At 42.8% G+C, this 23,696-nt stretch overlaps 1 protein-coding gene across 1 annotated transcript in view; it reads right to left on the reverse strand.

The window, feature by feature from the left end:
* LOC139673139 (deubiquitinase DESI2-like) overlaps positions 1 to 23,696 on the reverse strand; it is a 67,448-nt gene that overhangs the window by 4,098 nt on the left and 39,654 nt on the right. The window contains exons 3-5 of the mRNA XM_071558210.1: positions 16,642 to 16,714; positions 15,192 to 15,285; positions 14,052 to 14,193 (exon numbers count right to left, since the gene is read on the reverse strand). Coding sequence (XP_071414311.1) covers positions 14,052 to 14,193; positions 15,192 to 15,285; positions 16,642 to 16,714 — 309 coding nt within the window. The remainder of the gene's footprint in view (positions 1 to 14,051; positions 14,194 to 15,191; positions 15,286 to 16,641; positions 16,715 to 23,696) is intronic.

Below are 23,696 nucleotides of genomic sequence, written 5' to 3' on the forward strand. Positions count from 1 at the left end.
TAGTGCTTGCAGGGTTGTCCATACAGCACCTTTTGCCAATACAAAATTCCTCTGCTGACCTCCCACCCTCTTTCTGACTAAAACTACACTTAATTTAATACTAATTACTGCAAAAAACAAGAGGGTGATTGGGACAGGGCAACCATGGTTGTGTGTACAGTCTGGGAAACGAGGGGCTGGAAAGCAGTGCCACAGAATCCTGGTCCACGGCAAGTTGAATATGAGCTAGCAAGTGCCCTGGCAGCCAGGGGTGCCAACCATGTCCTGGGGGGCATCAGGCACAGCATCACCAGCCGGTTGAGGAAGTGGATTGTCCCACTCTGCTCTGCACTGGGGTGGCCTCACCTTGAACATTGTGTGCAGTTTTGGGCACTGCAATATGAAAAAGATGTTAAGCCATTAGATAGTGTCCAAAGGAGGGCCATGAAGATGGTGAAGGATCTTGAGGGGAAGCCGTATGAAGAGCAGCTGAGATCACATGGTCTGTTGAGCCTGGAGAAGAGAAGACTGAGGAGAGACCTCGCTGCGGTCTTCAGTACCCTCACTAGGGCGAGTAGAGGGGTAGGCACCAATCTCTTTACTCTTTTGACCAGGACTCAAGGAAACAGTGTGAAGCTGAGTAAGGAAAGGTTTAGGTTGGATATTAGAAAAAGGTTCTTCACCCAGAGGGTGGTTGGGCTGGAACAGGCTCCCCAGGGAAATGGTGACAGCACCAAGTCTGACAGAGTTCAAGAAGTGATTGGACAACACTCTCAGGCACATGCTGTGACTCTTGGGGTGTCCTATGCAGGGCCAGGGGTTGGACTCAATGATCCCGATGTGTCCCTTCCAACTTGGCATATTCTACGATTCTATTCATAAGGGAGTTACCGTGCTTAGAATTTTCAAGAAATTGTCAGGGAGAATGACTGAAACATTTTCCAAGGATGGGCTGTACCACATTAGAGCTGTTATGGCTGATGAGCAGAGCTGGTTCTTCATGTGTAAGGCCAGGGCAGAATGATCTAAGCCCCACTCCAATAGTCACCTTGAGCATAAGGGAATTGCTTGCTCCAACAGCATGGAGTTTACAATGAGGTGTGGAGAAGGCAGCAAACCTGTGACTGTGCTAATTTGACTATGGAACTCACTTGATTTTGAGATGCATTTTTAAAAAATCAATATGTGAAATTGGAGACATCATCATTAAGTATCAGAGAATGAGCAGAGCCATTTAGCTGCTAAAATTACTTGCAAGCATAGACTGTTCTTTACCTAATACACTCCAAGGACTATTATTGCAGTTCTTACCAATGCTGCATTCTACTTAACCTCAGATACAGCTATTTGAATCTGTATTTTTGAAATTTTTAATCTGGGAACAATTACTTTATTAGCAATTTTTTATTTCCATCCAGATTCCCTGGTGTCTCTTGCTAGAGCTATTGCCTGAGCCTGTAAGTGGATGTCCTTTGCACATGTGCTTAAAACTCATTCATAGAAAAAATCTGCTGATCTGTTTCATTTTCTTACCAGACATATCTGACCACTTGTACAAGAATACTGTTGAATTTTTAAAACTGTATTCAATATGTTCTACTCGAACACTTTGACCTACACTACACTACTTTGACCATGAGTCAAAGTCACAAACTGTAGTACAATTACCTCTAGATTTTGTAGCATTTCTCTTTCTTCCTCTCCAGCAACTTAGGCAACATATTGCCAAGTGTAAAAAGTGACTCAGTTTAGGCTCCTTGTGATGTATGCACACATGTGAGTTTAGTTCTGAAGCAGTTTTAAGTTTTAATAAAGACTTCCTCCCAGATATTAATAGAAGAACTAAACCATGCTATGATTCTTCAGAAAAATAGCTGAAACAACAGAACAGCATAAGGTAAGATGCCCTAAAACAGAAATACTATTTTTTAAGAGTTGGCTTTATTTTCTAAGCAGATTCCCTAGCAACTGAAATAGAACTTCCCAATGCAGAAGCAATGCTGCGGTATTTGTCTTTTGGTTATGGGAGCTTCCTCACCCAGAATGAATCAGAGAATGGAGATGTGTGGGCATCAGGCCATCAAGCAACAAAGGGCAAGTTGTGATCTTAAGGGTAATTATAAAGTCAAAGTGGTTTCCCTTTCCTCAGCTATGCTTGTCAAGTCACCTCATTACTGTTGTAGTGTAGCCTCATTACTATTCCACAGAACACAATAGGAGCAAAATGGCAGTGCCAGGGAATGCCACCAACACTACATTCTGCTTCTGTGTTTCTCACTACTTGCCATAAAGCATATTGTGCTGGAACATCCAGCAGTCCTTCGGTAATGGAGAAGCATCAAATAAGCCTGGTTGTTATGGGATTAAGTCAATTGAGTTTAAATTAAACAGCACAAGCAAGATGAAGTGGGTGTTTTCCAATTGTGGGTGAGGTTACAGAAAAATCTACCTACTGAAGCTCTTCAGGACAATTCTTCACTGAAAACCACACACTGAAATGAAAAACTTACAGAACCCTGTTACCTTCCATTATTTCCAACATCCTTTTTCAGATGTTTTTAGAGTTTAAGATTTCCTATGTTTGTTTTTTTCTTCCTTACCAAGCAAGTGGGGTTTTCTCTTTTGAAAGGAGCAAACTTCTCTGTGATAGGTCAGGTGCTGACTCTGACAGGAGTTGTAAATAAGTAATAAACTGTTATGGGTCAGAAATGCTGGTTCTGACTATCATCCAAATCGTCCTGCTACCTTTCCTTTAGGAAACTTAACACATCTGTAGTGGACCCTGAGCTTGACATTGGACAAGAAAGCAGCTGAGCCTTTTGATACGTAGCTGACCAGAAAGGGGCTAAGAAACATAACAGTCACAGAAGGGCTAAACCTACATGAGATACAAGCTCGCTTGTCTGAGGCATAAAAGTGTTTGGGATGGAAACCCTGTGGAGCACATGAGAGGCTGGACAACTGGCATGCCTGAAACACCTCAGCTCACATATGGCTTCGCTAAGCTTTGCAGACCTTCAGTGAACAGTAGCCAGCTCTGATGGCCAATCACATCCCTTTCTCATCTTTTCCTCACTTTCAGGTCCTGAAGGTGTGAGTTATTCTCAACCCTCAGAAATGCCCAGTCCCTATCACAGACAGAAATCCACTGAGAGGGACAGCGAGCACAACTTCTGATTGCGCACCGAGACCAGTCCCCACTTCAGGAAGAAACCTGGGAGAAGGCTGCATGTACTTGCAACTTCCACTGAGTGGCACCTGGTGACAGAAAGCCAAGTGAGTCTCCCATAGCTGCTGGGGACTCAGTAAGAACTGGGAATGACCCGTTGGCATCTGAAGAAACAGCTGTTCAAAGTGTGTGGCTGAAGCCAAATGCACAGGAGAAATGGGACCCGACAGTTCTGGTGCTATTTCTAGGCAACTGTCAAATCCACACCAGGATTTCAACTCATCAAGGAACAACTCATTTGGGATACAAAAATATCCTCTAAGCATCTTAAGCTGTATCATTTTGCACTATTATCACTGTTTAAAATGTACAAACTGCCCTGCACCCCTTTCCTCCATGCTAAGCATCCTAAGAGATAGGTGTCCCTGCTGGGCAAGCCTTAACACCTCCCTGTACAGCTTTCCTGTGGGCAGGGGAACAGCCTTGAGCTGGGAAACATGGGCTGAAATGCCATTCAGTAATTGACGATCCTGCCTTCTAGAACACAGTGGTGTCAATGTGCTGCATTTTGAGAGGGCTTGAGTATATGGGCATATGACAGACACTATCTGAGATAGTGACATGCTGAGCCCCTTTCAAAACAAAGAGAAGGGCTGATCAGTTGTAGATCCTAAGAGAGTGCTCTCAAATGTAATAGGTTATATGCTGTGCTGCATGATACAATTGGGGTGATTCAGGTCATGCATAGAATTATAACTCAAGGCACTGAGGATTTTTTTTAAGCAAACCCTCCCAAAGGCACCATGTAGTGCTCCAATCCATGAAAACCAGGATGAACAGAGGCAACATAACGTTCCTCAAACAATACAAACTAATCACTTCAATTCTTGTTTTCAAACTGAAGCTTGCAGAGTTCAGCACTGAACACCTGCTGAACCACCCACTGCCTCTTCCACTTAGCAGCCTTGCTAAAAATGAGGTGGCATCCATATGGGACATGTATCCATTTGAGCTACTGTACAGTATTCCCCTTGGTGTCTCTTAAAGAATGCAAAGGGCTTTTATTGGCACCCAAGAACTCTAACACACACCCCAAAGCAATTTAAGAGAAAAGCCTTTAGAGCCCAAGGGGAACCATTGCAGTGTTTGCATGAGCTGGCTCATAAAAGGCTTACACAATATAACATAGATGATGCCTATCAGAATTTCAGAACAAGGCCATTAGATACAAACAAGCACAGCTGCCCAGGCAAAGCCCGCAGGCTATGTTAGGACAGCCAAAACCATATATAGAAAGAGAAATCTGGCAATTTGATTGAAGCAGTTCTTGGACACATCCAGAATAAACCATGCATCCAATGCACAGAGACATCTTTTTTGCCACCTCACAAAAACCAACCTAGTAGCATAACTGCCCAGTGCTGGCAGGGCTAAGGGAGTTTGGGTGCCTCATCAGGGAACTCCTGATTGGCTGTTGCACATAGTGTGTATGCTGAAAATAATATTTCTGATGAAGAATGGACATACAGCCTTCACAAAACACCTGAAGGCACAGTCTCACATTGGGGGAGTTGGCATGCTAAGTGCAATTGCTTGAAACAGACTTATTGTATAGTTACTGTTTAAAAATGACAATTTCTACTCTAGGGAATATAACTAGCCTGTGGGGATCAACAGAACACCTGAGGTGTCACAGGGCCATGAGGCTGCATGCAGCCCACATTCAGCAGAGCCAGGAATGGCCTGTGACTTAGAAAGGAAAGAGTATAGCTGAGAAACTGTAGATGAGGATAAATGAGCTCAGTAATGAGGCTGTGTTCTGGGAGGTAGCAACCTGAGTCAAAGGCAGGAAGGTAGAAGCCAAGTCAAAAGTATTTAAAATTATTTTAAGCAACTGTCTGAAATGCCCCCATTCTCCTGTGCAACGTTTTTTTGTTCCAGAGCAGGCAGTGAACTGCAACTCCTATGCGACTTCCCTAAGGCTGCAGGTGTTGTAAAGCACCTGCACTGTCTGCCTGAGACTAATCAGGAGTGAAGAAAAAATGAAAATATTGAAAGGAGAGCCTAACATCTACAGTCTTGCTCACCTTATGATGCTAGCTGGAACATGTTGGTCACCTCTGTGGACGTGTGGTAGAAGCAGAGAGTTGCCTTTATGCAGAAGCGTGCAAGCAGAAGACGATGGAGTAGGTAGCTCTGGGTCAAATGAGACATCTGGCTTTATAGCACCTCAGCACGGAACTGTTTCAGCTTCATGGGATAGGCCACGAGTGGAGACACAGTGGCTGCAAATGTGACATCTTGTTCAGCCATATTCGGAGTTGAGTTCTGAGTGGCATCAGTGATTAGTCATGTACCAACACATGGCAATACCCTCTTGAGCATGAAGGTCCCTGTCACAAGCACTTACAAGTACAGACAACAGCTGCAGGGTGATAGGGCAGGCAGCAAGTTGCCTCATAACAGATGACCGTTTGGTGAAAGCTGAGTATAATTAACTCTGGGCTTGTTAATGGCATTTAAAATAAAGAACCTCCTACCAAATGAATTAACAACTGCAATTCATTCATATTATCATGATGCCATGAAGAGGAGTTTTGTTCTTCTAGCAGGTGCTGCTTTGGCCAGTGGCTGAGAAGAGCTGTTGCCTAATGGAGTCATCCTTTCAAATGTTATGGATACGCTGAACATGACCAGGCCAATCCATATGCATGGAGAGGTGGGGATCAAGGACACCTATTTTTCCTGCACAGCTAACCATAAAATTCCTGTGTTTCAGTCTCAAGCCTTGTTTCCTAATATTAGCGAGAGGCAGGTGGCTGCAGATGGACATACAGTGAGAAGGGAGAATACAAGAACTCATAGGAACAGGGAAAGACCTTCTGTTTGACAGTGTTGGCAGGACTCCTAAGCGAAAAGTGCCAGTCTCAAAAGCCTATCAACACACTCAGGCAGTTCATTTGCACTGCTGGCACTTTTCATTTATCAACAGGCAGTGGTGAAAAGGGCAAGTGTTTTTCTTGCCATCTTCATTTGTGGAAATGAGGCATGCTTGGAAGGCCTTTGCACAGAGACTCGAAGGTTCCATGATGGTGTGACTAGAAATTAATTCCCCTGATAGCGTCAACTAACTTAGCTCCAAGGTATCATGCTTATTTATAACAGGCAAGAAACACTGATTTCAGTTTGCTAAGGCAAATGCAAAAGGCAGAGAAAATAAATTAGATGGATAAAACCACCCACATTTACAAGAATGTTTTTAAAATTTCTTAAAATATATTCAGTTTTAATCTTTTTTGCTAGATAGATCCCATTAAAAGGAAAACCTAAAGTAACTGCAGAGGTATATGTGGCAAAATGAGCCCTTTTTCAAAAAATTGAAATGTGCTAAAAACTTGCCACTTAGGAGGCATTGATTTCTGTTTCAAATTACTTGCCTCCTCATATTGTTCCCCTGCAAAAGTAGATAGACAGGGGAAAGAAGATGAACTGAGAGCTGAAAGGCCCATGTAAGAGTTATTCCAGTAATAATTTTTGTTGGGCTAGAGGACTCATTCTTGATAGCAAGGCTAGAGAGGTTAATGATGGGGGGAAATATTTTTATAGCAGCCTTCATTCTAAAAAATTCCCCAAAACTTCATAAATCTCATCTAATAGACAAACTACACATAGAAATGTCATTTTACCATAGAGACACCACATTGGGAATGCAATATAGCAGTTAATTAACTCCATGCAGTCAAAATTCTGCATACATACAGGAAGAATCAATAGGAAAAATCTAAAACCATGAGGATAAATTTATGGGAGCAGGACATCTTTATAAATAAGCTTCTTCTAAACACACATGGCAGCTAAAAAACAGAAAACAAACACAGCCTGTTCTCCATAGAGCTAACAGTGTTCAAAGACTGCTGCAATGAAGCAAGGCTTTCCATCAGATTCAGTGAGGACTGGCTTGGGCACCAGGAAATAAAGCTTTCCTAATGTTCTTTCACGACCTGTATCTAAGGTGACTCAAACCACTGCCTCTCAATTAATTTCCTAATTATGATAAGCATCAACTTCATATATTAGCAAAAGAGCCCATAAGACCCACTGACTTGATTGCTATTCCATCACTAGCAAGGCTGTTGGGAACTAAAAAGGGATGCCTTCCCTGGTGCTCAGAAGCCACCCTTCTTCGGTAATTATGTGCAATATGTCCTGTAGCAAGGTGCTGAAGAGTTTCCTTAAACAGGGATCATTCCATTTGCTTGGCAGTAATCACATTAATGAAAGGAGAAGGAGTGGTTTCCTTGAAGCATTCCACTTATCTTTCAGTCATGGTTCTGATTCACAGGTGTTTTTCTCACTTCCCATGGCAGTTTGTCCTTTTCTGAAATGTGCTGCAGCAACTGTCATCAGTCTGGGAAGAACAGAGCTCCATAGTTTATTTAGGAAACTTGAGAAGCATAGAAAATTGCTGGTGGGAAGTCAAATGAGTTGTCTTCTGTTCATGAATGGGCTAAGCAGCAAAAGGTTTATTAGAGTCTAAGATTCAGTGACACAGTGTGATCCTTACACTTAACACTGAGGAAAACTGTCAGACTGGAAAAGAACCTCACAGCAGAAAATCTTCATCCTCCCTCTGATCCCCTAGTTACTGCTATCTCCTCTACAGAAGCTGTCTTCAGGCACTGTAAACTCACCATATGCCCACGCGTCAGCAGGGCTCGGATCCCCATATCATAGGCCCACATTTGAACCCTGTCAATCAACTTTTCACCTTTTTGTGTGTTCAGAAGCACAAGATGTGCCAAGTATGCCTTTCCCTCACCAAACATCTGCCTTCTACAAGTCTAAATTGTATTGTATATTTGCAAGGAACTCATGAGCCACGCTCTTGCACTGAAAAAAAGAGCCGTCTGACAGCAATTTCACAATTCCTGGTATCTGCGTGTTCCTACCCATATCTATACCCAAAGAACAGTTTTGGTAACAAAGTCTATAACTGCAAGTCTTTCTTGGCACCTCACATCATACTTCCTCGTGGTTCACTGCTGCAGTGATGACTGCTTCTGCAAAGCAGTGGCAAGACTGTGACCTCAGACTTGTAGGTCCTTGCAGGGGAACTTATAATCCAGGAATTTCTTTGAGTTTGGCTTTTCCCTGAAACCACAAATGTATTCCTCTTCCTTTATGTCTGCTTTACAGCAGTTTGTAACTTCTGTCCTTTTGCTATATCTCACATCTCCATAATCTGAAAGAATCTGGAAAACCAACAACTCACATTATGAAAGAAATAATTATTTTAGCCTTTGTTTTTGTTTTGTAGTGGTTTTCTAATGCTCAAAACCCAATATTTCTTTCCATCTGGAAGAGTTTAAATAGCCTTTTTCATCAGCCAGGACAACTCATAAAAAACATAAATATTTTGCAATTCTTTGAAAGGCCTTTTGATAATATTGAACATATTGCTCTAACTATACATGGGGGCTTGTTTGGAACAAAGTGACTTAAAAACACATGATCAAAGAGAAGGGTTTTATCCAGTGCTGATGTGTCCTAACTGAATTCCCCATTAATGTATAACTTCATCAGAATGAAATGCCACTGGAGCACCGTAACACAGAAAGGTACATAAGCTCACAACAGAATGGGAAGTTTCGGATCTGCTGCTGATGGTTTGACTGATTTTAATTTGCAGAAATTGCAAGTGTAAGTCCTCCATAAGGATTGCCATACTGTTGGACAGTTTATTTAGGGAGTATGGTATGGTTACTACTTGATTTTTGAGACTGTCAGCATAAGCAACATGAAAGTAGTAAGCTTCTTGTAGGCAAATTGTTAATCCCAGTTTAATGAACTTTAACCCACAAACAATTTGCTTAAGTGGTTTATAAATACAGGTATCATGACTCCATGTTGCACGAGTCAGAGTGGCTGAGGCAACCCTGTCTAGATTGTCACTGCTTAAAACAAACTCCTCTTCGTCTTTCCTCAGTGACACAGATGGTCAGGGTAAAGGGAGAATGCAAAGGGATATTACGTTATATGTGTACCAGTGACCTTAAATTGAAGCTGGGCAAATGCACAGGGAGTGCATCTGATTTCTTTCTCATGATTATGCACTAGGAAATTCTGCCCTGCTTTACATCAGAACTTCTTTCAAAATTAATTAGCATGGTGTATGGCACTTACTAGGCAGACACGCTTTCTGGTAGTTCTTCACTTCTTAAATAACCCACAGTTCCTGATGAAGAATAATCCACAGGAAGAGACTCCTATGCAACATATTCACTGAATCACTTACTGAGAAGGCTGCCATGAAATGGCATTGGAGAAGATGGAAGCCTGAACTGCTGCTGCTGAAACTGGAGCATTCTGTTTTCTTTCCAGAGGATCTGCCTTGTGAGCAGACCCAGTCATGCTTCTTTGATCCAGTCACTGCTCATTAGAAGTCCATAGGGAACTGGCAAAGCAGGGAGAGAGCTAAGTCTTGAGTAAGTGGAATATGCCTGGCAGTCTGCAGTAGGGAGTAAGGAAAAGTCAGAGCTAAGTGTCAATTAGAAAGTAACAAAGCCCCTCACAGCTTACAAGTGAATGTGGGCAGGAAGATCAGAAGGCTCAGAAGAGATGCATGGCATTGCAGGGAGAGGCTCAATGCCACAGCAGCACAAAGTGTGCAACACAGCTGCACTGCAAAGTGAGTTTTCCAGTAGGTCAAATGCATGCCCAGTGATTAAGCAGAGTTTATCTGCATGTTCTGGACTTCCTATAGTCTATGGATTTTTCAAGATGCATGGCCAAATGGCAGAGTCATGATCATAGGTTTAGACATGCCCCTAACCATTAGCAGGCAGCCTGCACATAACTGTTACAGGTTACAGGTAGCAGTTACCATGGTGGGACCCAAAGCATCATTGTATTAAATGGGAATTTCACAGAAAAATCTTTCTTAAACAGACATAGATGGAGAATTTCTGAATGGGTGTTTTATTTGCTGAGAAAACACTGGTAAAGGAAAGGAAAATAAAAAATCTGAAAATAAAGCCTGACTCCTGTGGTTCAGCAGTCCTTCTGAGGATGAGGAACCTGTCCTACAGTCCTGGCAATTGGACATGTGACTGTTGTCTCACAGTGTGATCCTGAGGAAGCTTACACAGCAAGGAGAGCCAATCTTACACCTCCTTTCCCCTCTCTCTGACAAATCATGACCTCAGCCAGAAGCACATATGGCAACATTTACCCTCAGTCTATGTCACCAGATGGTATTATCCTCTCAGCCCATGGCCCTTTCACCAGGGTAACATCTGTATGGACTAATTAGCAAGCCCAAAGCCAGATGATGAAATTAAGGTTACTGAACAGAGCTACCTAGCACAGGCCTACAACCAAATCTCAAGTCCTGCCAGATGGATTTGTGTAAACATGCATTAACTCATACATCACCACTTGGCTATAAAGCTTTATCTCTGGTTTTGCATGCTGAAAACAGAACAATACAAACCATAAATCAGATAATTAACATTGGCAGATGAGAGAGCTGTAATCAAAAGATTTCAGAGCCCTTTCTGAAGGCAGAAAATAACTCAGTATACAAGAGGGGGATACTTAGCTGCAGAGTAGGAAAGTGACCTGCCTGGCATCATCCACAAAGGCTCAGAACAACCATCTCTTTGACTGCTCACAACTGCCTACGCCTGTGAGCAGAAAAGCCTAAGAGACTGTTTGGAAGCACAGCGTCATTCTCTCCTTCCAACTAAAAAGTATCCTCCACCCTGACCCCTCTCTGGGGTGAAAGGGCACTGCAGTACAGATTGCATCACCTTTCAGTTGAGCTACAGCAACAGGGAGACCAAGAATTTACACTTCCTTAAAATTCTTGGCTGCTTTTATTCATGGCTTGATTTAAATTCCAGTTCCTGTGCACAACTCTATTATGTTGAGTAAAATTTCTATATATTTTCTTTAAATTATTTGCATACTTTTCCCATTTACTGTCTTTAACTGCCAAATATGGAGGACCTGAAAAAAAGAGCAATACAAACACTAAAGAGACTCATCTCAGAATTAATTTTAGGGCACAAGTATCATTCTTGCTTTTTGCCCTCTGTGGTGACACATATCTACACAGGCTTGTGGGTCAGTCATCATCTGGCCAGCATGTTCTGCACACATGAGGCTGCATCTTATAGCTCTACATGGAAGGGACTGGAGCTTCCCAGTGAGGTGAGTTTTGGTTTGTTTAGTTTTAATGGAAACTACAGCAAGAAGAAAAAAAAAATCACTTAAGCTGTAAAGTTAAGCAAGCAATCAGATGTTGTGAAATGAGAATAGAAACTCCTATTGCTTTCAGTTCAAGCAGGTTCTGCCTCAACAGATTTCAAGTAGTCTTTCCTCCAAGAGGTCAGCAAAATCCCAAGATAAGCAGTGCTACTTCTCACTCAGCTCTGAAACACGGTGATTGCCAAATTACTGTGTTTACCAGAACGGATGGAGATATCTACTGTAAGGCTGCCACACGTTCCTCATGCTGACTGAGGCATATTGAATGGCTAGAACTTTTGCTTAGTGTCTTACCACCAGCAACTTTTATAACAATTTCAGCTAACATTTTCTGTATCCCCATAGTAGTGACTATCTAGGCCACTCGACTCCTGGCCCTGCTGTTCAGTTCCTCTGGGTTTGCATTTGTAATGCTTTAGAGAGGGTTGATAAACACAGGCATATGTGAAGAGCAACAGCAACAAAAAGTCCTGCTTGCCTATGAAGAGTTTATTTAAACTGACATAAATCCTGAATAAATTCTGCTTCTGGGAGCAGAAGTGTCAGAACTAGCCATTTAGGCTTTTGTTTATTATCTAGACAGGTTATGGAGCAGTGAATGAGCACTCAGAATCCACCAAGAAAACTCTTGCAGGAAAACTTAACCCTGAATTCCTCTTCTAGAAAGATGGTCACTGAAGATATATTGAAAGCAAAATTTAAAATACCTTACTATTTTTTTTATAAGATCTCTTACTTGACTTGTGTTTGGAAGGCTGGACAAGGAAGGGGTGGTGAGGGATTCACTGATATGTAGCAGTAGAATCAAGGAAAAGTGGCTTTGAACTTATGGCTTGGACACAGAAACACAAAATATGCTGAGTTGGAAGGGACCCACAACGATCATTGACTCCAGCTCTCAGCCCTGCACAGATCCAGCCCCCAGCGTCACACCAGGTGCCTGAGAGTATCCTCCAAATGGTTCTTGAACTCTGTCAGGTTTGGCACTGTGACCACTTTCCTGAGGAGTCTGTTCCAGTGCCCAACTTTCACCAAGGGTGAAGAACCTTTATCTAACATCCAACCCAAACCTCCCCTGAGACAACTTCAGACCATTCCCTCAGGTCCTGTCACTGGTCACCACAGAGAAGAGATCAGTGTCTGCCCCTCTTCTTCCCCTCACAAGGAAGTTTTATCTATCAAAGCACATAATAAGCAATGACTTAATTTCATGGCTGCAGGTAAAGGGTTTTTTTAATCTTTTCCTGATAATCACATACGTTTCTCCTGGGTTTCGTTCATAATTTTTACAATTTCTGCTTTCTGTTGTAGTAATTTGATTGACTACAAATTAGTGTGGCTAAGACTGATTTGCTCTGTATTGCTTGAAACTTCATTCTCTGTTTGTACCAATTCAATTCCTTCCTGTTTGTTTTAATTTGCTAACATTTACAGAAAGGACTAAGTAATTTTCTCTATATATAATTAGTAAGGATGAAACCAATGGAGAATTGGTGTCCCTAAGAGCCTAATCAGATCACTTGTAAATTAATTGATGATTTTTAGATTCACTAGGGAATTTCTTACAAAATCATATAGTATTTTTTCTACACATCTCAGTTGGGATCCATGATGGGCTTGTTTGGGGCTGAATGGACACTTGTGGCAAAAGAAGTTATTGGCATAGGACTCTTGCTCCATATGATGAAGAGAGGCAAGAGATGCGTAATGAATGAGAACGGGGACTCCAAAAGGAGAAATGAAAGTTTCACTGTCACAGCAGTCATACTCTATTGTGACAAATGATACTGTCTCCTTGTGTTTGCTGTAAAACAACTATGGAAAGCACCGAAACAGTTTTTATGGAGGGTCACTTGTGCTTTTCCCACCTTTTTCTGGCACTGGATCAAGATCTGGAATTCAGATTTACAGAAATGCTGAATACTCACACATTAATTGAAATACACTTCAAACATCTCATCTACGGTGTGAGGAGGAAGGCAGCTTTTCCCCAAAATAATCAGAACTTTGGGAATAAAAGATCAGATACCCCAAATCAGCAGATAGGTAGGGAAAATTTATGCTTCTCTGTGCTTCAATTGTCTCTGAAGAGAAATAACAGCTCTGTTTTAACAAACAGTAGTTTTGAGAACATGGAAATGAATAAGCACCAAAGATGTCTATGATAAAATCATTTTTGTTTATAACAGGTTTTGGATGGTACACATTAAATGAACAAAAAGGACACCTGCTTCCTGAATTCTGCCGATTTTTGTTTCCAGAACACTAATAAACCAGTTTTATGCCTTTGCAGATCATGAAAGGTTATTTATGTTACTAAAAGGCACATTTGCATGCTAACCAGGTTTGTCCTTCCAATTCCTTCTCAGTGCCTGTTCAGTGAACCAAATTACAGGCACTCCTAATTTCTCATAAAGTTTAAACCAAACATGTGATAAACCTGCCACATCTCCACCTCCTGATCCCATCCCTTTCAACAGCAAAGGCTTCAAAAACATGAAGGGCAGAGACAGGAGGTTTGACTATGTACTCCAACCTGGCAGCCTGTGCTGACCCCGGTTCCCTTTCTGTGAGCATTACTACAGAAATGAAGCAATAAAAAATAAATAAACCCCCCCCCATCTGTGCCCACCTCAGCCAGAGCAGCAGAAAAGTGATTACAGTTCTTGTGCATCAAGTGGTATGCGTTTCCTTTGTATTCCTTGCCCAGCTCTTCCATAATCTTATCCACATCCTCTTCTGTGAAGTCTGTGGTGCCCAAGGCAATGGATTCTCTAGTTAAAAACAAAACACACAACAGGAAACATGGAAAGGTACAGCGAAGACTGTGATACATACCAAGGGAAAAGGAAATTATTAGACACTGGCAAGAAGGACAGGCTTAAAACATTATGGACATGCATATCTGAGGCTATCAGAGACTCTCACTAACAGAATTGCAGAACAGTATTCTCAGTTTTTCCACAAAGCAGGTTATTGCACAGGCAACAGCCCTGAGAACTTCCTACTCACCACCTGGGAAGTCTCAGCTCTGGGGGTCTGCTCCCACTGCCTATCACCTCACAACAGAAATTTCCATTATGACAGAGGAGATTCTTTTTTTCACAATTGAGAGGGTTCCCCCAGGGTAGGCCAGGAAGGATCAGACTGAAAACATGCAGAAACCTATTGCTTCTCCCAATAGTCACTCAATAGTGCTTATTCTAAAAGTCCCCAACAACCTTCAGCATAAACTGGTGGCCTGGGAAGGTCAAGCCCCATGTGCCATGGGCATTTCCTTGACTCACAGTCCCACAGACTGAGCACCTTGAACAACATATGCAGCATTCTCCCAGACTCCTCCAGCAGCCAGTCTATCTCTTGTGACAGAGCAGCAACAAACACAGGAGATGACTTCAGGTAACTCTTTGCAGTATCCACAAATAGGTGGTACTCATACAAAGACAAGTTTTATTTTTTTTTCCTGTGCATTGGCTCTCTGTGTTAGGTGAAACTGGGAGCACAGAAAACAAAAAAAATGGGAAAAGAGAACTGCATTCATTTGTAAACATGCTTTTAATTCCTGACAAACACATTTCAGTACTGTTCCCTGTCTGATGTACATGCTCTTTTTATCCACCTCCAAAATCCCTGCAGGGCTGCCTTTGTATTGGGATCTTGTAAAGGATGCAGTGAGGGAGCTAAAGGGGGACCCAGAGGACAGGACTTCCCTGTTCCTCCTACATTGATGGCTACCAGGGACAGAGGAGAGGATGTAGAGAAGAGCCCTTACTTGAATTTAAAGGTCTCGCCAAGTTCTACCGCACTGCCAGGTGTGATCTCGAATATCCCACTGAAAGGGTAGGGATGCCCTCCATAGGCAAACTCTGACAAGGAAAGAAACAGACCGTGAGTAATTGAATTAATGTCATGTCAGGATAAAGTCTATGGCAGCTGTCTGCACAGCTCAACATCAGCACCAGGGGCTTGGCTGTTGCCAAAATCTGTTTAAGTCAGACTCTGAAAGCCGTTTTCACTCTCTGGTTACCTACCAAACTGAGGATGCCCTCACAGCCTCCCTCCATGCTAACACTGCTGCTTTCCTTCAGCACCAGGAAAGCTCTCCAGTCTGCCTCTGTGCCCATCCAGGTGGCTTCTCCTCAGTGCAAAGTTCTGCACTGAAGGCATCTGGATAAACTATGAGAGGCTGCCAATGGTGCCACTGAGCTGGAAGTCTTTTCTAGAGTAGGAAGAAGTCAAATCTTATGGAGGGATTTACAGGTAGTGAGTGGGAAGTCTTTGCAAAAAGCCAGGCTGATTGCACATTGCTGCCTCAGCACACAGGTCAGGCCAGGGAGTCCCTCTGTGTCATACAGGCCACCTTGTATGGCCTGTGAAACACAGTTTGTGGTACTCGTAGTATCACACAGGCCATCTCACAGGGCCTGTGAAAGCCTCTGTGCTTGAGATGGAAATGGCACCTCAGGGGTTCTGCCTACTGCATGGCACTGACTACAAACACCCTGACTGAGTAGCCCAAGTCATTCCCATTTAATGCTGAAGAAGGGAACAAGAAGTCTGTGCTGTTAGTCCATCCTTTGCTGCATTACAGCTGTTTCCCCAGATCCATTGGCTGTGCCTTTTGCAATGGGTGGCTCTAATCAGCTTTAGCCCCATCCAGACAATTTCAAAAGTCTCACAAGACATTTTTTTTCTCTGTATGTAACTCTGCTGTTTCAAATGAACAGTTTCCAAAATCTGGAAATCCAGATTCCAAGATTTCTACACCATAGGCATTCATTAAAACAAAATGGAAAACAGATTTACTCTGACAGGAAATTAGCACAAGCACATATGCAGGTATTAAAACAGCACTGCTCTTGAAACATCACTGATCTGCCGGTCTTCCCCCTCCTTCATTTCTCTCATTCTCTATGCCCTCCTTCACTACTGTCAGAATGGCTTTCCAGCATTCCTCCTCCTATCTGCCACCCTGCTACAAACCTGCACAAGCTATAGAGGCTGCAGTTACATGCTGAAAATAAGGGCTACAGGGTTCATAACAGAACTGCACAAGTTCTTCTTGGACTGCACAATGGACTCTAAAAAGAGAACTGGCTGAGTTTTTCATTCCTCAAAACATTCCTTGCCAAAAGCTGTAAGTTTGGAGTGCTTTTCCGTGTCAGGCTAGCCATACACTTGTCCCCATGTTCTGCAAGTAGCGAAAAGGAAATACTTCGTACCTCTGCCGTAGATCTCGATGCCAGAGTGGAAAACACCAATCCCCAAGGTGGAGGTGTATTCATTTATCCAGTACTACAGTAAGAGAAAAGCCACATTGGGAAGGATTAGTGGAAAAGAAACACATGATCTTGGTCTAGGGTATTTCCCCCATCTCCCCAACTCCTCTTAAGGGGAAGAGTGATTCTGAAGTTATCTAGAGACAAACAAATTTAGGCTCCTTACAGACCAACAGAAGTGGGCACTGTGTTTATACAGCTAGCTAGGATTAGGTCTCAAAAATTGCTCATCTAATCCTTTCCACAAAAGGCACTAACCTGTATTAAGACAAAACTGGACCTGAACCTGCCTAAACCCAGCTGCTACAGGATGTGTGGTCATCTTCTCCCTTAAGTACCTGACACTGAGCCAGTTTTATCAATTCACTTGTCTTATTTGATTTTCAAAATCTGGAGTAAGAGAATCCCCAATTATTTTCCACACACCTTTTTACATCACCTCCCAACATCTACTTATTATTATTTTGGTTTTAGGCAAAAAGATCATAAAGACAGAGGTCTGTTCCCCAAACAGGTCAGAGGAGCACCATTTAGTAACGATCTAACATTGATAACTGCTCTAAAGAAAAAAACAGAAATTCAGAGCATGCTAGACAACATTTTGCTCAGAGGCATCATAACTATCAAGCACTGATCTCAGAAGAGACAAGTGCTTGATGTTCCAAAATTAGGTCCAAGATACTAACAGTTCACTCAAGCCAAAGACAAATTTTCAAAAGAAGCTCTTAGGTGACTTTGTTGCTCTGGAGCCCAGCACTTCCCCATTCCATTTAGAGCAGAGGAATACTGCAGTCCAGTGCATGCATGTGACGCTCCTCCACCAAGCACTGCGCAGGCCCATTCCCACCATGCCGTGAAGGACAGTGCAGACACCCAGAAAAGTCCCTGCTAAGCTAATTCTGGAGTGGGAAGCTGTACAGCAGCAGGGCAATGCTGCACTGGAGATAATTAGTCCTGCCCAGCACCAGTATTTATTAGGTCAGCTGCAGAGCTCTGGTGCTACAGAAATGATGTTTCCAGGCTCTGAAAAAACTGCCTATGCCTGGTATATTTACAGTTCACTTATGGCTGCTGTGCAGTGAAGATACATCTCTAGTAACTCAGAGCAACTGAGTTCTTGTTTTAATAAAGCACTGCAAGGAAAGTGGGTGTTGTTCACTTGTTCCTGTACAAGGACATGACAGATTCATTAAACTAAAACTCTCTTTTGGGTCTGGTGGCAGCTTCTCGTGGAGCCAGAGTAAGCTGCACCTTCTCTGTGTCTGGTGTCACTGAGCTGTCATGGTATGAGTAAGAACCCCTCTGCTGTCAAGTAACCAGAGGTCTGGCATACTCCAACTACTGTGCCCACATTGCTTGCTTATGTATTTATGATGGCTGCAGTAGTTCTGTAAATCACCTGAAAATTTTTCTACAAGACCACTGCTACTGTGAAAAAACACAGTAGCTTTAATATGAAAAGTGTAGTTCTGGGCTTGACTGAATGTATGGCCAGTCTTGATACCTTAAACCATGTCCCCAAAAATGCTTGCCTCTGGCAGTACAGCATTTCCCTCCAAAAAATGCTACAATGCTACTTGTTCTTTGTGAGTTTTGTTATTACAAATGATGTATATGCTGCTGGAGGGCAGTAAACCACCTGACCCCAGCTGGACCCCTGCCCATTGCTCTCTGCAGACCTTGTATAACTTCTATTCACCTCTTCACTTGAATCATGCAAGCTCTTGTTTTTAGAATACATCAGAGTATTAGACTGGAGCTGGGTCAGGTATAGCTCTCAGCCTCTGCCAGCTGGGACAGCACATCAGCAGTGACCCCTCTGGTGAACACCTGGCTTAGTATTTAGGTGCCCTTGCCTTCTGCTGCCCTCCTCCACAGTTCTCTGCTGCCCTGTCCACCTCACCAGGAATATCCATACTCCAACTAGAGAAGAACATACAGAGATGAAGGTCACACATGACACCAGGGGACAAAAGCCTGTCACTCCTGAACACATAACTCTGAGTTCAGTTCTTTGATATCCCAGTTCTCATAGAATCATGAAATTGTTAAGATTGGAAAATGCCTCTAAGATGATCAAGTCCAGCCATGAACCTATCACCCCGCCATGTTCACCACTAAACCATGTCCTCAGGTGCCATACCCACACATTTTTTAATATTTCCAGGGATGGTGACTCCATCACTTCCTTGTCAACACATTCCAATGCTTGACAACCCTTTCTGTGAGGATATTTTTCCTAATATCTGTTCTAAACCTCCCTTGACACAACTTGAGACAATTTCCCCTTGTTCTGTCACTTGTTACCTGGAGAAGAGGCCAACTGTCACCTCACTACAACTTTTAGGTAGTTGTAGAGAGCAATGAAGTCTCCCCTCAACCTCCTTCTCTCCAGGTTAGACAACCCCAGTTCCTTCAGCTGCTACTCATAAGATTTGTGCTCCAGACCCTTCACCAGCTTCATTGCCCTTCTCTGGACATGCTCCAGCACTTCAATGTCTTTTTTGTAGTGAGGGGTCCAAAACTGAACACAGGATTTGAGGTCTCACCTTACCAGCACCCACGTACAGGAGAATAGTCATCTCCCTGGTCCTGCTGGTCACACTATTACTGATGCAAGCCAAGACTCCATTGGCCTTCTTGGCTTCCTGGGAACATTGCTGGCTAATGTTCAGCTGCTGTTGACCAACACCCCTGTGTCCTTTACTCCTGGACAGCTTTCCAGCCAGTCTTCCCTAAGCCTGTAGCACTGCATTGGGTTGTTGTGACTCAAGTGCAGGACTCAGCACTTCTCCCCACTGCACCTCATACAGTTTGCCTCAGTCCATCAATCCAGCCTCCCCAGATCCCTCTGCAGAGCTTTTCTACCCTCAAGCACATCAACACTCCTGCCCATCTTGGTGTTGCCTGCAAACTGACTGAGGATGCAGTTTTAACTATCTGGGTTAACTCCTCAGGTAGTCTCAGGCAGTCTCAGCAAGCTTCAGAGAAACACTGGTTTCTCAAGTCCTGCTGAAACAACTCCCAGATGATATGGTAAGTAGGTTGTCTTCTTACCTCAGGCTAAGCTACTGTCTCACAGCAACAATACAAGCAAAACATGTCCAGGTCCCGCCAGCAGCTTTGCTTAGAGAGGTAACTAATAGGAAGAGAAGGGACACTTTTTAAATTAGAAATGCTCTTTCTAGTCACCAAAATCAAGGCTATCTGCAGAGCCTCATCTCCACCAGGCTTTGTATCTCTTAGAGTAATGTGCTGAGACCTGATCACCTCACACATGCAGAACACTAGCAGACCACAAGCCTGCCCTGTGCCTTGATCACTGTAGTTCCCAGCACAAAACTTCAATCCCTGGAACCCACCTGCCCCAATTGCAGGAGCAGAGAGCCAGGCTGTGGGACAGTCCTGGAAGCACAAGTGATGAGGAGGATCCACCAGAGTTAAAGGAGTGTTTCTCTGGCTGATTCCTGGTGTTGCAAGATTACAACCATCACATGACATCTCTGTATTTAAATCGTGTATTTTTCAGTATTAATTCCTTTAATAAACTATGCACTACTATGGCAAGAACCTCAGCCATACCTAAATTCGAACTGAAGCTACTCTGATTTAGAACTTTCTTTCAAATCATTTCAATAACACAAGGGTGAAACTGAAAAGGGGTCTGATTTACATCTTGGTTCTTTTGATATGATACTGATACGACCTACTAGCAAGACCAAAGTGCAAGGCAGCTCTGAATCATGACTGTACTGTCCTCATCTCACCCATGCCTCCAGGGTGCTGTAGAATCTCCCTCCGGTGTGTCACTGAACACACAGTGAACGCCTCACAGCACTTCAGCACAGCCCCCAGCTTGTCTTGGAAGCAAGCTATGCCAAAGTGAACATGTCAGTCACTTGATGATTCGGAAGAGAGAATCCCAGCCAGATTTGAAACCAGGCTGGTACACACATGCACGAGCTGGCCTCATTTTTCCAAGGGGTTTGCAGTTCTGAGAATAATAACAGCACCAACAGTCAACAAATACTCATCTCTGGAGTAAACTGGTTATTGCTTAGATTAAAAACAAAAATCTGCGGCCTGTTCAGTCAGATGAAAAGAGCCAGGAAATTGAATACAGCAATATCTTCAACGGAGTTGTGATTCATGTCTTCATTTCACAGTGCCTGGAAAATCATGCCCTAAACCCTACACAGAGGGACTTGGAGCATTCTGTCTCATTTCCATCTTCAGCAGAGACAGAGAGCTGCTCAGAAGATAAGAGAGGCAGGGAGGAAAGCTAACCAGACTGTAATAGCTTCATAAAGGTAGCAGATAGCCCAGGACTCAAAATTCAAACCCAGAAATGAAATTCTGCATTTACAGTTTGTAGTGTATCAGTTAATAGCTTTTAGTGAAGATCCCTGATGAAGTAGAATTTGAAAATTTTGAGGTTTTATTCAAGTTTTCCCTGATTTCCTGCTGGTTTGGAGATCAGAATATCTGGTGAGATGGTTTAGATTCTGGGAGATACTCTCAGTCAGTTTCTTGTGTTATTCATTTATTCATCACACAGTTATAAGTGAGAATCTTACTGGAACAGTGAACCATGTCCTAACTTCACAGAAAGGACAGAAACTAAGAAGCTTTATTATACTGATATGCTTCTGTTAGGTCTAGGATGGAGAAGTAAATGATATGACACTAGCAGATTATATCAGCCTGGGACTTTTCAGAGCAGGAGTTACTAGGAACTCTTACCAGGTAGAAGAGGCCCATCCATGTAACCACTAACTTCTACAATCAGTTATGATCATACTGTAACACTGAAATTTGTGTCACTAAGTTTCTCTTTAGTTCCCTACTTCAGACCTTTATTTTCCACAGTGTGTCACCAAAGTCTTCCCTGCATCAATGTGCTAAGCAGTTTAACTAAACAGCTCCCTCAATGCAGGAGACAAGAGCTCTTCTGTATCTCTGATACTACTTTCTCTGAACAGACAACACACTAAGCAATATTACATTTATCATGCCAGTACAGACTGGATATTCCACTCTGCCTATTCCATCCACTCCTGAACAGACACTAAGCCATCCTTTCTTATGGTCTGTATGAACATATAGAAAGAAGTCCACCAGAAATTGCTAAATAAATCTGATTTCAGCAAATAGCTACAAACTCAGAGTACTGAGTGTCGTAGATCCTTGCTGTGAGTTTCTTCTCAAAGCATCATCTGCAAATAATTCAACAGGATTACTTCCTTTTCTCTGCGAGTTCACTGGCAGATCTTAACTTCTAGGAGAAAGAAGAAAAGAACAGTAAAGGAGGATGAGACATATTCTGACATTGTTAGCAAGCAAGGAGCATTTTAAGAGACTTCTTGTCAACACAGGTCCAATAACAGACTGCCTGTCCTACTACTTGGGCTTGATTTTAACCCTTTCCACTTTGAGGACCAAGTCACACAGTGTAGCATGAAGCTTTCCTTTGCAAAGATGTCTCCTGCCTGTAGGATGGGGAACTGGCTCACTGCAGAAGAGCCCCTTGGCTCAGCAAATACAAGTGGAGGACACTCAGGGCAGTGCTTGGTCCCTGCAGTCAACTTACATAAGCAGCCTCGTGAAAATATGCAAAGAAGTGTGTGCACTAATAAATGCACTGATCAGTCATATGTCAAATACCAGGAGAATCCTCTACAGTGTTAAAGCTCAATACAAAAGCCATTCTTGTAAAGGCAATGTCAGACTGATGCAGGAGACCAGCCAGGGAACATTAAAGTAATATCTCATTATATAATTCTATTACATTTATATTTATAATTTTTAATATATATATAATATGTATGAAGTAATATATGCTCGTATCAGTGTTGTGTCCTGAGATGTGTTGATCCAGATGTGAAATTTGAGAGTACAAAAGACAAAACCTGAGGGAAAAGCGAGAGGACAGCATTTCAGGAAATCAGTGAGTAAAATCCAAGCTCTATATGGTCAGCAAGTTCAGAAGACTTTCAGTTTCCCCCCATACAAGATCACCAAGACCCAGAATCTTGGGCCCATAAAGGTGGAAGGAGAGAGCCCCAAAAAGATCACATATTCCCCAAGTAATGCTTGCAGAGGTGAAGGAAGCATTATTTCAACTACAGACTTGCAGGACAGGGAGCTTCCTGCAGATTTTTGCCAAGGGGCTTCAGTCATATTGCAGCAGCACTCACTTCTGTTCCACGGCCCCAGGCATGCACACAGTTCTGCCAGTATGTCTCAGTCCTCTGCTGTTCACCCCTTCTGGCCTGGAGTTCTAGTATTAAAAACTCACGATCATGTGGGATGACATCAAATTATACATCATGACTACTATTAGGAAGTTTTCTTTAGCAACTGAATGAGACTCAAGCTCACTTGAGTGTTACCTGTGTCTCTTACACTTAATTCTCCAGAGGTCCAAGGCTTGTATATTCACCAAGTCTAAAATGCTATTTTCCTAGTATACTGTAAATACAGATTAACCAGGTAAGGATTTAAATGCATGTCAGCAGAACAGCAAGAAAATAAAGAAGCTTAACAGAGTATTGAGAAGAGGACTGATGACACAGACCTGTCTTTGGTACTTCACATCTGGGAAAAACTACCTGGGTTGGTTCTCATGCCAGTACACAGAGGACATGACTCTTTCTGCCTGGACGATCACCTCCTGTCAGGTCCTCATCACTGTTGACAAAAGCTGCAACTCATGGACCAGGGTGTGACAGGCCAGCAGATCACTCGAAATCCAACTAGCCAAAAGCGCTGCTTTAGTCAGGTATGCTAACTTTCACCTAAAATGCCAGACAGCGTTAAAGAAACAAAATCCTGCAGTAAGCAGGTCTGTGTTTACAAACAAGCTCAGCCTCCAGCTGCAATAGGCAATAACTTTCAAGTCTCAAGAAAAACAGTTCCCAGAGTGTAGGCACTGGCCTGTTTGCAAATAACCCAACTACCAGAACTGATCAAAGCTTGGGAACTACAGGTTTTCTTCT

The sequence above is a fragment of the Pithys albifrons genome, chromosome 6 (assembly GCF_047495875.1).
Source record: "Pithys albifrons albifrons isolate INPA30051 chromosome 6, PitAlb_v1, whole genome shotgun sequence".
Lineage (NCBI taxonomy): Eukaryota > Metazoa > Chordata > Aves > Passeriformes > Thamnophilidae > Pithys > Pithys albifrons.